Source organism: Pterocles gutturalis, unplaced genomic scaffold, assembly GCF_000699245.1.
Source record: "Pterocles gutturalis isolate BGI_N339 unplaced genomic scaffold, ASM69924v1 scaffold10633, whole genome shotgun sequence".
Classification (NCBI taxonomy): domain Eukaryota; kingdom Metazoa; phylum Chordata; class Aves; order Pterocliformes; family Pteroclidae; genus Pterocles; species Pterocles gutturalis.
In genome coordinates, this window is record NW_010123185.1 from 71,320 (window position 1) to 88,785 (window position 17,466).

Here is a 17,466-nt window from a genome sequence, read left to right on the forward strand (position 1 = left end):
TTTCTGAAAGATAAGACATTCTATGGCAATTTCTGTATTGATAAGAATGCTAATTTTGTTAACCCTCTTTTTTGTTCTTTGCAAGAGTACGTCAAATTTTGAAAGAAAAAAATCTTATTTAAAGAACACAATACAAAAAAAACTGGAGCGCTGTTCACATCAAAATACTGAACATCTGATCCACGCACTTTCCACTGATTCCCTGTGGTCAGAATATCTTGTTGCTTCTAAACAGGTGTGCAAGAACAGGGAAAAGAGAATACAAAGTGTAGTAAAACTTTCTTATTTACGATCCTTCCTCAGCTCTATAAACTGTCAAACCTGGGCTGTCAGCAGCTGATAAATTATTTAGAGATGACATAGCATTGTACTGGCCTGTGTGGATTAACCGCCATTAGCACTTGGAGAGACATTCACCTCCTCGCAGAGGAAATTTCTTTGTTTCTTTTGATATATGAAATATCCCATTCTCCCCCACCAGAAACTCAGGCATGTACTGGACCCAGGTAACACATGGGTCCTCAGAAGCACAATTTTAGGCAAAGAAGTTGACAAAGTGATAACCAAGTATTCCTGGTATAAACCTGTCTGTTCATTCAGGTGAGCAGGATTAACGTAGAGCCCCTTGTGTTGCAGAATTGAAGGCTCAGGTGAAAATTAAACAACCGAAAGCAGTGGTAGGGATTTCAATTAAACATCTTTTACACCCTACTCCAATTCCAATTGTGACAAAGTTTACTCAGAGCAATTTTACTTGTGACCAACATTAAAGTAGATCAAAGACACAGGAGCTTGAAAGTTGTCATTTCTTCCAGGACTCCTGTTTCATCAGCTTTGATACGGGCCACATGTTGACAGTGCCAGGAATTGGATCAGGTAGGTTGAATCAATCTTTTCCATTTCTAACTCTATTAATTCCACTATTATAGTGGACATAGTGAAAGATCCTTTTAGACTGATTCTGGTGTCAGTCTGAACCAGCATTTTGTCAAAAAAAATTTAAGTCATCTTCATTTACTGTAAGCTCAGAGACTTGCTTTTTGCTGCAGATGTTCTGTCACAGTTTGCTTGAATTCTGGGCAGTAAATTACAAGATACGTCAATGTAAAGTGGCAGCGAAATCATTTATCATTAACTTGAAGAGGCCATTATTCAGCTGTGGAAGATGACTGTTTTATGAAATACAAAGGATGAGATCATGATTTAGTGACCAAAAGTGTTAATTTTCCAAAACACAGCAGTATGTAGTGAGAGTGAGAAAGGAATGGAGCCTAAGCAGTTGATATAATTTTATCTGGATAATGTTTTGATGTTTGCCATCCCAGTTAGAACTGGCTTTTATAAGACCTGCTGATTAGCAGACATTTTTCTATTGGCTAGCTGTTATATCCGTCCCGGTTCTTTCTCTGCAATTACAACTCTCACAAGCTAGTGCAGTACCACAAGCAGGTGCCCTGAGTGTCAGGAAAGGATTTAAAGTAGTGTAAAGCTTTCTGTCTTTCAATGTTATTTGAAATATTGGAGTTTCTAAACAAACACTTCAGAGTGTCCAGAAATTATAATTTCCCTAGTTTTTTTATATAGTCACTAACATGTTTACCTGTTTTATGAAAATTATCCCCACTTACAAAGCTTATTTTTGCAAGCAACTGAATAGGATAATGTTATTTCTGGGACCAATTTTGTAAAGACTGTTCAAGCACAGAAAAAGCAAGCATAGTATGGAGTGCAGTATCAAACACCCTGAAGTTATCAATTCCTAGAAGAGACTAAAGACAGCACTTCTCTGCTTTATGACGCAGTCAGTAAAGAATACTGAAGTGCCTACCTTTTCCAGCTGGTGCATCCCTTCCTCTACACAGCAAATGGATGCCAATGTTCTCAGTGTCTGGGGATAAAGGCACCTGAAACAATCTTGGCGACAAATCTTAAAAAGAGCAACTACGCCTCCTTCCTGCAGAGGAAAAGCAAAAAAATCAGAAAAGCAGCACTGAATGTTTCCCTAGTATTTACCTGAGAGTGGGATGGGGGATAGATTCCTTCAGTAATTTATCCAAATTAGCTATCATCAAAACACCAACAAAGAGGATGTGAAGCTCACACACAGAACTCAAGTTGATTAATGCTTATACACTAAGTGATGAAAAAGTAATATAGCCTTAGTAGGAGGTGTGCTTAAGCGATTGACTTTTACCAATTACAAGCACAATTTAAATTAAACTTGACATTCATGTGAAAATTACAAAGAATTATCAATAAGCAGCAATTGGAGTGACATTTAAGTGGTAGTTCAACCACACGCTATTAGTTTAAAACAGATTTTTGTTAGCATATATTTCCCATTCATCTACATTTTTCAGCTCCGTACAATATTTACTTAATGCTAAAATATGAAAGAAGTTCACACAGTTGAAGAGCTAATGAAAATAAGGTGGAAATAGGTGTCAAGTTCTTTACAGATACAATCCCTATCTTCATCCTCTAATACATAAAATTTGCATTCCTACACTTTTTTCTTCAAATACGGCAATATTGCCAAAGATTTGAGTATATATACATCCTTACAGTAGCTATCCTTAATAATTTCCAACACAGCTTGTAAGCGTATGTATTAGCAAAGTTCACATTATAAATGGAAAGATATAAATAAATACAGACAGTATATCCTCTTCGTGGGGTGGGGTTTTTTTAAATTGTCCTTCATTTCACAATTTTATGCCATCAGATAGACTACACATGCCTTATATTATGTAAGAGCAGACATATAATGAACAGGAAAGCAGTTACAATATTAATGACAGATGAAAGATCTCAGATTGAAGTATTCAGATTACAGTATAGTAAATTAAAAATAGTTGGAATCATGGACCAATTGTAACATCCACTCTTCTTTTTAAGACCTTTTTTCAATAGCCTCTATATAAAAATATTTTTTGGATTCACAGACAATCTTTTTCTCCTCAACCATTAGTGTTATTTGAAAGCTCAACAGTTTATAATGACATAAAACCTCCAGAATGCAATTCAGACTTCACTCATTTTCAGAATTCCACATTTTTGTACTAGCTCTGCTGGAATAGAGAATAATAGAGCAAGCAAAGCTATCTGTTCAGTCTAACAAAAATATGCACCAATTTATAAGAAAATTAGAATTAGACAAAATTAATATCTTAATATATTTTCAAGACAGAAGTTTCATATTATGACTTTCCACACGTATATGTAATTTCTGTAAGATCAGTGAAAACAGCAGGCTTACTGAGGTTTGCTAAGAGTAAAATTTATTTCTGGAATTGTAAGAAGTGCGCATATATCTGTACGGTTGTCTTATATCTAGTACTGCTCTATACAGCCTACTGCAGAAAGACATTTTTGAGCCTTTCAATTAAAAAGAGGCAGCACACTAACAAGAAAAGTTTCAGTCATATGCTGTTCCTTCCACAAAAGGATATTGATATTTCACCCAAGCAGTAATTAAATTATCTATGAAAAATTTAGAAAAAAGCTATTGCAGTGTTGTCCCTAAATCTAAGGTACCTGTTTTATTTATTTATTATTAACTTTAAAGTCCCCATGGTTCAGTGGAATCAGAGATGAACTGATTATCTACTTCAGTCACAACAGCAGAAGTTTGGGAACAACAGTAGTAAAGCTCAAGTGATGTTGGCACATTTGCTTGAAGCTTTCCGTATGACAAATGAGTGCCCTGCTTTTGCCTCTGATGGACAGGAAGTGAGTTATCACTGCATTTGTCAGGAGATCTAAACTCTTTATTTTGTGCCCTGTGTGCCATTACTAAGCCGTAAAATATTGATGACGAGTAATGAACCTAGAGAGCTGAATGTGAAACATGGAATAGGTAGAAAATACCCAGCCTGATTCTGTGGCTTGTCAGAAACACTCCCCTCACTGGGACCTCAGCACTCTTCAGGATTTATTCCCCCTTTTCAAGATTGGTCCCCTGTATCTTTTGTGATGATGATGATACAGCTACTCTATGTGACAGGAATACACATCAATTGGTCAAGTAGGTAAACAGTGCCGTTCAAAGAAACTTAACAGTACTGAGCTTCGCTTGCTCTGGAGATTAACTTGCACCTTTCCAAAAGCTCCCACTGTGTCTAAGCATGTTTTTATTTATCCTTTGAAGACTTTTTGGCATTTCCAGCTTTTGAGCAAATAACACATGAAATGTTGCTCTTGCTGTAATTCAAGTTTCATTTGGGACAGGATTCACACACTCTGTGAAGCAGTATCTGAAATAGAGGGAAAACTTGCTTTACTGCTTTATCACCTACTCCCCTCCTACATTCAATAAACAGGAATTCAATTTCATGGAGATATCCCCAAGACGCAGTTCAGAAGGGCTAGCAGTAGATAACAAAATCACCTGAAATACAATCACAAAAAGTATGTGAAGGAGGTCATGACTAGAAAAAGCCCCACTGAATAGAGCGAGAGAAAAGGCACCCTACTCTAGGGTGTAAAATTTCACAGTTTCAGCCTGAAATGAAGTGCAGTGACTTCTCACCAGGCCTTTCCTTATGATGAACAACAACATTTATAATTATCTTGAAAGGTGTTCTCCAAAGAAATCTTCATAGTAAATACTTGCTAGAAAAGGAACTGACATACAAAGAAGGTAAGGCCAAGGTTTATGAGAACCTCCTTGGAGCAAGTGATGGGCTGCACATCCATATGGAACTCAAATAGTCAAGCATTCTCCAAAGAAGGGTGTGATAAGCAGGTATGGCTATCTTAATTATCTTCATTTTTGCTTCTCTCTCTTTTAGGAGACTATTATTATAGCATCCAGTTCAATACAGTATTGGTATTGGACGCTAATTATCATCAGTGAAATTGATTTCTTCACAAAACCTTTTCTTTATGACTCTATGTCCCAGCTTTTGCTTACTGCAACTCTGGAACTGATTTTTTAATGATTCTTCTGGTTGTTATGAAGCCAAATCAATTTAGAACTAGTCTTCTTCAAGTAATGCTAATTTTTGGCAGTTGTTCAAGTCCACTCAAAATTTCTAATTTCTGGGTTTTAGTACCTCCTTATGCTCTCAGAACATGAAGGCAGAGTTTTAAGAACCAAGACTAATTTATAATTTTTAATATGAAAGATCCCAGGATCAAAATCTAATAGATATCATGTAATAAAAAGACTTTTGTGAATATGTCCCTGCAATGCAACCCCACATAATGATACAGGCAAGTTAGTCACATTGATTGATGCTTAAGTATGTGTCGTAAGACTTGACAGTGGAGTATTTTAGTAACATTTGGTTCTAAAGGTACGTAACTGATCTGCAGACAGCAACCTGACTAAAACTTTTCCTTGGTAGTTGCAACAAATGCTCTACTTGGCTCTTCCTTTCTCCATTGTCACTTAAAAAATTATAAAAATGAGTCTCCATTATGCTGCCACCAGTGTAGTTGCTTGTAGATGAATGCTACGTACTATGGTTTGAAAACCACAGCTCAATGTTCGTTCTTCTATTAGCTCAGAATTCAAGGATTTTTATTATTATTTAGGCTTTCTCCCTTCTTTTCTTACCTTGCCCTTGATACTACTCATTTGTGTTAGAGATCTTACTCTTCATACTTCTGACAGCTGGTGAGAACGACTAGCTGGCTGCCAGAGTGAGTCAGCAACGTGACTCTTTCACAGCAGATTACAAAGTTACATGCTAAAAAAAAAAAAAAGTCCAAGAATGCCTCCAGGTGGAATAAAATTATAAGTGACACTTCAACATAGGGGGTTAGCTTTTCAAAGCCTTTTAAAATTTTAGTAAAATATCAGCAGGGGAGAAGAAGGAGGGAGAGAGAAGACTGAAACCTTTTTGAAATGTAAAGTGAGAAACCAGTTCCTGTAATATTGTAGCTTCACAGTATTATCCTGGTTCTTTGTTTGCATGTCCAAGATCTGGGTGTGCTTTAGAGTTGTAATTTATAGCTCGGGACAGGAAAAAAAGCTAACAACAGTGTTCCACGAGATCATACATTGTCATGGAGAGTAAGATTTCAAGGTTATATGAAAAAAAATTGTTGAGTTTTACTTTCACTGTAAACCAATATTTCACTTCTCTGGCTAATTTTTACCAAAGATAATGTGACAAATCTCAAGGGAACTCCTGTAGCTGTGGGAGGTTTCAAGATCTTTGCAAAACTTGAATCCATTCTCACCCTCTTAATGAATGGGCACAGTTCCAAATTTTTTTTTTTCCAAATTACCCTGCACTTTCACTGCCATAGATAACTACTTAATTTAAAAGACTGACTGAATTCAAAATTCTGGTCTGTTACAATTCCTCTGCCACCTTGCTCACTGATACAGATAACTGAAGCAATACAGAGGGTGAAGGATGGTGGTCATTCAGGGCAAGTGGATTTCCCAGTGCACAGAGGAAACAGACACTCAGGACAGGTGATGCAATCACCACTGTAATTTGGCAACCGAACTCCACTTATGGTTCTTTGCATACGGGCATGCATTTCCTCACACACATCCAGGTCTTAGGAATAAATCAATTTAGTGATTTATGAAAGATCAGACTTCACTTCTGCTAAATTAAACTGCTATGGAATTCATACCATGATAAAAAGCACAAGACCAATTTTCCTCAATTTTTCAGTTCTGCACCTCCTCAATACTCAACTTTTTAACATTGTTTTTGGATACCACTGAGTGGAGCTCAAATACCAATTTAGAAAAAATTAAACCTCTCAGGCTGTTGCAGAGATCCACTACACCTTTCTGAGTCTACCTCATTTGCAGCCTTCAGAACAGATCAGTACCTTTCACAGTACAAACATCCATCTAAAGGCAAATCAGAAGTAAAATTAATTAAATGCTGCTGTTTAACCTCATCTCTGAGCAGGACAAAGGACTGGCACACCACTCCACAAGCAGAAGCTTGGGAAAGGAGGTTTTCTTCTGTCTATATACACTGCGGTTGTGATTGTCCTATCCTCAACCTCACACAATGCCCTACTTTTCTCACTTTTTCCAAGATCCAAGTGTCCTCAAAGGTGTAAACACTGCAGGGATTGCCAATTATCATTGATCTTGGCAGAATTATTCTTTGATACCAAAAGTTAGCTTCAACTACTCAGTAAACAAGAACACACACTGCCAGAAGTAACTGTAATGATGTTCCTCTGTAAAACGAAAATAATGGAATGCAAAGTATTTCTAAAATTACATCTTTAATAATATATCTATAACCTCCTCTGTACACACAGCTGAAAGTGTCTTGCTGTTCCTCTGCATAGTCAGCTATATGCATGGCCAATTGTTAAGTTTCTCTGCACTTACGTGGCTGATACTTAAAAAATACTGTGAGAAGAGACACTAAAAAGATGCCTAAGATGCTGAAGGGAGCGGTAAAACCTCAGGTGGCACAAAGACAACTGTAGTTTAATCAACGCCCAGAAGCCTGTTGGAGCTTACCATCCTACTGCAGTTGCTTGCACAAGCATTGAGCGTTATTAAAGATTTGGGGGATTGTGGACTTTTTTTTTTTTAAATCTAAGAGGCTAACTGGGGTAATAAACTCTGCAGAGTAAGGTTTGCAAAAGCAGCAAAAGGAAAAAAAATATTTTCTCAGAGTAAATTTTGTTCTTCTTTAACCTAGATTATTAGATTTTAATCTTGTATTGTACATTTCAAAATTCAGAACCACTACTGTGTTAAGTAAAATAACTCACCTGTATTACTAAGTTTACTTTGTATCGATCCATATATTCCCTTACCTTAGCTATGATACGGCACAGATGAGCACCTTCCTGGGTAAGGCTGAATAAACTACTAATCGCCAACTCAGTGCTGTACATACTATCCGACAACTCTATTTGTCTCAGCAGGTTCTGTGTGACACAAGATAATAAACATAATTTACTTCCAATGAAAACCATTATGTTATATTTAAAGATAAGATGGAGTAGAAAGTCTAGTTCATTTAAATCCATATCATCTTCCTTCTTGTCCAAAGGAAAAAAAACAAAACAAAAAAAACCCACCACATACACATGGGCAAGAGTCAGACTGATAACATTAACACACTTGTCATTGCATTTGAATAGATATAACCAATAATAGCAATACATAAAAATAAATATGCATAGAGTAAGAGAACAGCTATGTGTGTGACAACATTCAATAAAGAACTGTTCAGGTATTTAGTAAATTTTTATAGGGTTTCTCCTGAAATTGAACTAAAATTTTAAGAAGGCAACTAATTGTCTTCGTGTAGAAGCTGTATCACAAGGCGATATAAGATCCCGTCTTATTTGTAAGGAATATTGCTACACTTTTTCTAACACTGCTTTCTAAGGCTCTGTAATGACTGAGAACACTGATGAACCCAGAAAATTAATTATACTTGCTAGAAGGAAGAAGCTAAGCATTTTTACATTTAATCCAACTTCCAAAGAAGTGCAGGGACATATCCCACATTTTACACTTATTTATACAAAATTCAATAATCTTCCCTTTAAGAGGCTATGTTCTCCCATCTTTAGCATTAGAAAAATGTTCCATACAAGACATAATTTATCAGTCCACATTTTGATAAGAACCTATCCTGAATAAAATCCTGATACAGTCATTAAAAAAGAAAGTTCTTAAGTACACAATTTAAACTGAGTTCTGGACTCTCACACAGACAGTTACTCTGTTCCAGAGCAAACTACCCACACACAATGTCACTGTATGGCAGAAGTGGGCATGCAGCCTGACTGAATGGCTCAGAAAAGTGTTCTTAAAAACAGTTTTAGTAATGACCTCTAATTCAAGTCTTCAGCCACACAAATATACCTGAGATGATGCAGAGTAATTAATTCTGCTCCTTCAAAAGAAAAGGGGACTCAGATTTCAGATGTATCAGTAGGTGCTGAAGTGCCAAAAAGGCAGAAATAGTATCAATGAAGAACTGCTCTTCAGATTAAAAAAAAACAAGGGTTAAAACAACTACAGCCTAGTCACTGAATTTGTAATATGCAAAATTATTTACACACTTCAGCTCATATGTGGCATTTCACGTAGTTCTCAAAAATCCTAACCAAAGTGCATTAGCAAGTAGCTTGTTAGTTTGACTGTAACTCTGCAAATGTATTCTGGAGATTCTCACCTCCTAGTAATAATCTTTTAAAACTATAAAGGTTATTTCTGAAAGTTCTGAAAGAGCCACAACTTTTTTTTTTTTGCTATCTTAATGCATCAAGGTATGTTATAATCTAGCCAATACCGCACATTAATTTTGTTTTAGCACCATAGTAAATACTATTTAACTATTTCCTCTTCACTAGCTTTGATTTCCTCTTTTTCCACAGGGACAACACAAAATTTCAGCATAACATTACCTTTAAAATATGGACAAATTAATTGAGCCTAATTACATTTGGGGTTTTTCATTTGAGGAAGATTAGAGGGTGCAAAGGGATTTCTAATGAGAACTCAAGAAAAAAACAGTGTAAGTCAAGACAGATGTTAGACTTGCAAGCTGCTACTTACTACCATTTCAAGAAAGGTCTAATGGTAAAAAATTAATGCATTTGTAGTCTCAGACTAATTACTCAGTGCATTTATCTACATTTAATCACCACTGGAAACTATACACGATGCTTGCAAGGCTACAGCAGTTTCTGGAAGGTTGCACACACACATATAACCTGTACACAACGCTGTATTTTATCACTACTTCCTAGAGTCTAAGACATGCACTGGTTAAAATGTGTGCTATAATAACATACTTGCCATATGTACATCTTCTAAAAAGTTCAGCTTTTAATGAGAATCATTGAGAGCAGGAGATACTTTTTTCAAGGTTTCTAAAGAAAAGCAGTGTCAGTATGAAAGGAAGAGAAAACATGTCCAAAGGTCTTATTAACAAGACATTGTCCAGGAATTAGATGGCTTGCAATGAATGAGACTTAACAGAAAAATTAAGTAGCATAGTGAGCCACAAGATAATTTGGTTTGGGACTTGAAGTTATTGGACAATGTGAGAATACAAACACCTAAATTTCTCTGAAAAATATTTGAATTACTGATCATAAGCTTGCTGAAAATTGAGATCTGTAATTCTAATCCTCCTTTCAATGTATACTCGCCCTCAAGATTCAACAATTTTGAAAGACTATTTTTTCGTAACTATAAACTAACCTGTGCCTCATGTGTTAAAACCAGCTCTATCAACTGGCCAAAATACTGAGCAACCGTAGTGAGCATTTCATTAATACAAGATTTCATGGACTTCAGTATCTGTTCATCTTCAGTTTGTATGCACCTGAAAAGGAAAAAATGAAAAGGATGAAGGAAAAAAGATGCAACAGACAACTACTGTTTTATTAAGCTGGTTGTCACAGGTGAGCTCTGTGTGAATAACGGGGATGTAACAGGAATTCAACCATTCACAATGACACTGTCATTGTGCTATTAGCATCATACCAGGCCTTAATCAAAGCTTTGTCTACACATAGTAAGTTACCATCAAAGGACAACAGTGGACATTAATGAATAATTTTGGGATCACAATTTACTTCACAGGCCAAATTTTGGTGCAGATGCTGTGTGTTTATACCAGTGTAACTGCTATTTACCTCTTAGGCTAACAGTTACAATCACTCTAGGATGCCTGTGTTTTAACTGCAGCTGTGTATATCCATCCACCTTTCATGACCAAAGTACTCTCAATTTTTGTTTCCTTACCTTGTTTGCCATAGTTTAATGACAACAGGATAAGGATCCTAAATGGATGCATGTTCAAATGAGTAAAGTTTATTTAAATTTAAACAGCATATTCAAAAGTAAAATGTGGCCTTCTATGCAGAAAAATTACATACAGCAACTTCACAGAGTTAGTATAACTATCCTCTAACCAGTGATATTTGGCTATAACTGAAGAAATTAAGTAAAAATGGAAAACTTTATACAATTCAAACAAAATAACTAATACTTCCTGACAGAAATGCATTCATTTGAATTGTCAAAACATATTCCACCCAGGCAGGCCACTGTAATAAAAGATACTTTTTGGCTGATCAGTGTCTCCTCCTACAGCTCTCCCTTTTCAGCTTTACCTGTCTTTCATCCACCTATACCAACTTTTTGTCAAACAGACAAGAAGGGAGAAGGCTGATTTGGGGCAGACACTATGAGATCAGAGCTCTCATTAAATCAGTGTGTCTCATAGTAGAATATAAAAGTAAAGTCTGAGCTGTGCGGGTTTGGCAGAAAGCAACACTGCTCAAGAAGTGTTCTTTCCTGATAATTAGATGGTGTCTATTTCCCCGATGATCCGCTGAGCAGAATGACTTGGACAGTGTTTAAAGTAAATGGAAAAAGACTGATTGAACTGTGCTAGAGGTAACAGGATAACTTATGTTAGGCAGGGGAAACATCATGAGAAGAATTATAAAGAGAATCTTATTTTCTACTCTCAGCATTTTGGAGTGTATGGAGCTGAGTAAACCTACAACTGCAATTTAAAGGAATGTGTATTTATTTCAGTTTGATTTACTAATACGTGGATATATTCATACAGGAACATGTTGTACGACAGTCTCGCAATGTAAGTTTTCACACCAGCTGAAATCTCGGCTCCACAGAACTTGAAGGGAACTTTGCCACTGACATCATTAGAGCCAGACTTTCTCCACTGATGTCCAAAAGCCCTGAAAAATCCAATTGCATGCAGCTTTGTGTCTATGCCAGGCTCTTTGTGCGACAGCAGATCTCATCTTTCATTAGGATGCAGTTTTAAATAAAAGCAACTCACTTCAGCCACCAGAGGCTAACATTTAGAAAGCCTTTCATAACTGTAGGGGCCTAGCTCAAAAATTTGAAGGTGTTAGTGGATTTTTACTTCTCATTAGAAATTCTACAACATAATAAAACAGCAAAATTATATTTCAACTAAAAAATTTTAATTACCTTTCTGTGAATGCTGTAAATTCTGAACACTTGTCTATTAGAAGTTTTTCAAACTGCAGAGAGAGAAAGAGAAAGTGGTTTTAAAACAATATCCATACACACAATTGCTTTAAAAATAAATAATACTTGTTTATGATAATTAGGTGAAAACCCTCCAGAACAATATTTCATATGGACATCCTTTTATTTTTCTGGATAAAACAAGTAGAAATAAAACTGAAGTTAACAAAAAAGACAGTATTTTCTATATTGTAAATGCAAAGGAACTTAACAAGTGGGGCGTTTAATTACTTCAGTCCAGTAGTCCTCAAAAAAACCCCTATTTTTCAACATAATTTGTCAACATTACTAATATTCGGAATCAACCCTATGATAAAACAGAATCCAAAGTGAGTCAAGAATGCTTCCATTGCTGAACAGGGATTAGGAAGTCTTAAACAAGGAACCAGTTCTGTAGGTAAGGATTTCTTACAGATTGTTTAAAGTAAGTTTCAATTATTACAATTAAAAAAAAAAAAAGAAAAGACAAACCTGATGTCAGGTAAGCCATCCTACCTGGTGCATTTCTTCTGAAAAATTCCGGCTGAATGTATTGTATTCATTTATCATTGAACGCACATGGCAGTTGACTCTGACTGTCATGCTGTGGACTCTCTGCCATCTGTTCTTCTCCACCTTCAGAGCAATCCTAGTCAACTCTGTGCTTATGATCCAAGCTCTTTTTAATAGCTGCTGCAAGTTATCACATGTACTATATTGTGAGGAAAGGATAAGTTCATTTTGTTCATCCTTCTCAATACTGATTGGCTTGGACTGGAGAATACACATACATTCACAGTCTGTCATCAACTTCAAATCGTCCATCCATCGCTGAACAGAGTCCACCTGAATTAAGTGCATGCTAGAAGGCAGAGAAAGAGAAGCAAGACTAAGATAAAGCAAAACAACCTTACAGTAACCACCACCAATACCATACAATTGCATCCACCTACCAGGTTGCAATTGATTGACAAAAGGCAACTAACTGAACAAAAACTGTGCTTGTAGTCACACAGCGACATGCCCAGCTTTCTCCTCCAAACACAGGTTGTGGTTTTCTAATCACCTTTACACCACCTACCCTGCCATAAAATTATTTGTGAAAAATGAGCGGAGAGTAGAGATAAGTAAACAGAGAAGTTTAGACTACACTTTTTGGAGGAATTACTTCTGGTACATTGAGAGTTTAATGTGATGAGGGAGCAAAGTTATGGGTGTGTCTGTTTGTTGCTTATGGGACTGTAATGTCAGCTTTTTCTAGACACTTTGCCTATTAGACTCTTAACAGAAAAAGTTTTACCTGGCAGCATCTCTCCAAAGCCCTTCCACCCACACTGACAGAGCCAGACCAAGACAGTGAATGACAGTCAGCAGTATCTATTTCCACCATACCATAATACCTTAAACCTCATCTAGATTCTACTTCCTGACCACTTCTTTACCTTCCCCCTTATTTCCCACTGCTCTCCGTACAGTTTGCACATCTGACTTCCAAAGCATAACTACAGCAACTATGTGAACCAGTGAGGCTGAAAGAAACTCCTCGGTGAGTATATGCTGACACAAGGGCAATGGCCTGCATTTTTTGCCCTTGCACCCTCCAGCTAGTAAAATGTGGTGCCCGAGACAGCAGCTGTTCTGAGCTCATCTTTGTGAGGGATCCTGACCTCCCCAGAGCCTTGGGGTAAAGTTGCCTAGATCCTAACAAAAAACCCTTAATCCTCACCCCAACCATACACGCATCCAGAGCCAGGTTTTATTAGACAGGACTAGTGTTATTAACGTTGTATCTAACAGTATATGAAGGTCATGTGTAGGACCCTAGGCCAGACAGAGCAAAGTTTGCACAACTGTATTCATCCTTACCTACTTTGTCTTTGCAGACAGACCATATGGATTCTGCTTTTCTTTCATTTAGCTCAGGGAATTCCTTAGTGGCAGCACTCTGATCCCTTTGACTCCCTGGAAATTTGCTCCCTCTCCCTGAGGCCTGCCTGGCCCATTGCTGCCTCCTGAGGTCTCTCAGGCCATCGGCACAAAATGCAGGCTCCCAGATTTGTATTTTGACACTTGCCTACCACACCTAAGGAGGGCCCTCTGTTTCCCTTTGCAGGTGGGAGCTCCTGAAGGAAGGAGCATCACCTCTGCCAAGGGGTCCCATCTGACCCTTGCTTCCAAACCAAGGCCAGAAGAGACACTATCTCCAGAAATCATCTGTCCAAAGGTTTTTTCAGATTTAACAGCAGGTCTAGATTATTTTAGTTTAGATTTCCCCTCCCCAATCCTTATAAGAGACAAATTCCTCCAGTAAATATATACATAAATATATCTATAAAAACATTTTTAATATCAATAGTAGATACACAAGTATATACAAAAATATATGTCTAAATGAAAGTTACACAGAACTAAGGGAAAAAGGCAAAAGTTATTGTCAACAAAGAAAGCCATAATGTATTTTCAAATTAAATTTTCCTTATCTTTTTGCAAAAGCTTAAAACATTCTCATTGATGGTTGTTGAAATTAATCATGGTTGCGATCATAAAGACTGACTTTATCATATCTGTCCTCAATTAGCCCAATTATATCGCCTCTCAATGCAACATCATCCACTGGTAATAAAACAAAGCAGAAGGCCAAGAGGTCAAAGAACCACTGTAAGTTTCCATGGCATAGAAGATTTTGATTTTTAAGTGTCTAAAACAATTTCTGCAGAATTTATAAACACAAGTATGACCAACAAATGTAATATTCACATACAGGATGCATTTCTAAAAGGGGTACTTTACTCAGCAAGAATTTCTGATTTCTGATCTACAATGCATAAAATATTTTTTCTGATAGTTTTCACCAGCTGAAATCTCAGTTTTAATTTTTTGCAAGTCTTCTTAACATAAAATACTTCAAAATTCTAGTATCTCTTCCTCTAGTGAAAGACAGATTGATATTAAAGGATTCCAAAGAAATGAAGATGAAAGGTAAAGAAGAAAAGAAATTAAGTGAACCCAAGAGAGACTGGGCTTAATTATTTTTTCCAAACTTCTACTGGTATCTTACAGCTAGCCTGACAGTGTAGTGGATTGTTGTCTACCTTCTGGATACATGCAGCAGTTTTATACGATGCTGTATCAGAAAGGACAAAACAAAGTTTATATTATAGCTCCCATTCAGATACTGATTTATTGCAACTCAGCATCACAGCAGTAATGCTGTGTGCTGTTATATAAAGCCTTACTGTCAAAACAAAATCTGCAAGTACGTTAGCCAAGCTAAGAATGACCAGGTGAAAGACCTTTTTAAGTCTTGCACTTCCATTTATCCACTGAGCATCAGCTGAACTCAAGAAATCTCCTTCCAGACCACTGAAGTAATATTCCACAAATGAACAAAATGTATTAACATACAAATTAAAAGGAGGCTCACCTCAAGTATAATTTCACATAAATCAACAGCAAACAAGATACAAGAGATCAGTTTCATTGATTCAATCCCCCTTTTCACCATATGTGATAAAACTACTTTTAATTTTAAACTTTACAGGCTACTGCTATTTAAGGTCTTTATTTCACTCAGCTTTGAATATTGTGTAATTGCATTTCATGATCGATTGTGGCTCACTTTCTTCTTGCTACGTGTAGTCTCCTTATTGCCTTTTTGGATCTGAAGCAAGGTTTCCTAATAAACAAAAAAATAACAACTTTAGAAGTTTGAGACCAAGATTTGTAACGATGTGCATAGTTTGCATGCAGTACAGGGTAAACTCATTTGACACAAAGTAATGTATTTTTCTTTTCTAAAGTGCTCTATGATAATTGATTAAATCTGTTTAGTAAGTACAAATAGACTTCTACATTATAAATTCAAATGGAGAAAACCTACAACAGAAGCTTAATCAGAAAAAAAGCCCAAAAAAAGTTCATACTTCCTTTAAACCCAAAAGCTAATCTTCACTCTAATAAGAAAAAAGGATGATAGAGTTGTACAAAAAAGGTACAGATGTTAAAGAAACTCTCCTTGTCTGCCACTGTTCCTACTAATTGTCAGAAGTACCACTGTAGAATTTAGGATGCTCTGTCATTGAAACTTAGTATTCCCTAACTCACAGCAACGACAAAAATAATGCCAGCCACCTCCTTTCAGACAGAACCACAGAAAACTCCCCCTGCTCACTATGTCAGCTTCTCGGACACATTATTTTTTAAAATACATGTATATCATGATTAGTCAATCGAAATACACAAATGATTCAGCTTCACCCACATCTCCTTGTATTTAGATAAAATATTCCTAAGTATTCAGCAGATGAATTTGTAGACTAATTTTTTATATATTAAAATAAAGAAGGCAAAAAGCATGGTCATTCCTAACTAGCTATTAGGAGTCATATTCCAGACAGCACTTACTGAACTCCAAGAACAAGTTGAAAATTTCCATTTTGTCCCCCCATTACTGAAAAAAAAAAATATCTACGCCTACAAAATAAAAACAACCATAATGGGTCAGACAAAAAAAAAAAAAAATCTGTCTAGCCCATTATCCTGCTCCCAACATGGCCATTAGGAGATGCATAACGAAAGATTATAAGAGGCATGGCAAGAGCTGAGCAACCCCTCCCTCCCATCTTCTGGCAATTAGTGGTTTAGGAAGTTCCTAAGCTAGAAGTTGTGTCTGAGCAGGATGTTTTTACAATTCATGAAACAAAAGTAGCCATTAATCCCTTTTTGAACCCAGCTAAACTTTTGGCCTTTACAACATCTAGTGGCAGTGTCTCACATTGTTTGATTACTTTTTCTATGAAAAAGTGTTTCTTATTGTTTTATTCTTGCTGCCTGGAGATATTAACACAAGCTCTTCAGTTCTTGTATGCTAACAGACACCAGAATGATAGTTCTGCATTCACCCTCTGTGTAATTCATTACTTTATTTGCCCTACCCTGTCTTCTCTTGGTTATCCCATTTCCAAGGTAGACAAACTCCGTCTATCTAGTCTGTCACCATGCAGAAGTGATTCCACTCCTCTGATCATCCACTTTCCCCACTTTTTTCAAAAAGCCTTTTCCAGTTTCCCTAAGTTTTCCTAAGATGTGATGGCAAGAACAGCATACAATATCCAAGATTCAGGTAAACTATGGATACATATATTTGAGTTACATTTTCTGCACTGTCCCTATTTTCCAAGAATTCCCAAAATTAAATTGCTCTTTTACTTAGATGTTTTCCAGAGGGCTGTTTCATTTTTAACTTCCCATAAATCTACTTATTTTGATTTCAGAATCTTTTCCATGAGTGAGAATACATAATTTAAAGTTTGCTATTTTATATGTCTGAAAGAGATCGCCCTTCAGTTCCCTTCCCCTCCTCACATGCACTACTTTATTAACATATAATTTCTTCTGGCATTTTACATTTCAGTGACTCAGTATTGTGACTTTTTTTTCTGTTTGCACATTATTTTAAATTAACCTGAACAGATTTGCATCAGCAG

General features: G+C 36.4%; 1 protein-coding gene across 1 annotated transcript in view; it reads right to left on the reverse strand.

Annotated features, from left to right (window-relative positions):
- INSC (inscuteable homolog (Drosophila)) overlaps window positions 1-17,466 on the reverse strand; it is an 89,754-nt gene that overhangs the window by 47,657 nt on the left and 24,631 nt on the right. Inside the window, exons 3-7 of the mRNA XM_010077814.1 lie at window positions 12,497-12,842; window positions 11,942-11,994; window positions 10,172-10,295; window positions 7,762-7,875; window positions 1,829-1,954 (exon numbers count right to left, since the gene is read on the reverse strand). Coding sequence (XP_010076116.1) covers window positions 1,829-1,954; window positions 7,762-7,875; window positions 10,172-10,295; window positions 11,942-11,994; window positions 12,497-12,842 — 763 coding nt within the window. The remainder of the gene's footprint in view (window positions 1-1,828; window positions 1,955-7,761; window positions 7,876-10,171; window positions 10,296-11,941; window positions 11,995-12,496; window positions 12,843-17,466) is intronic.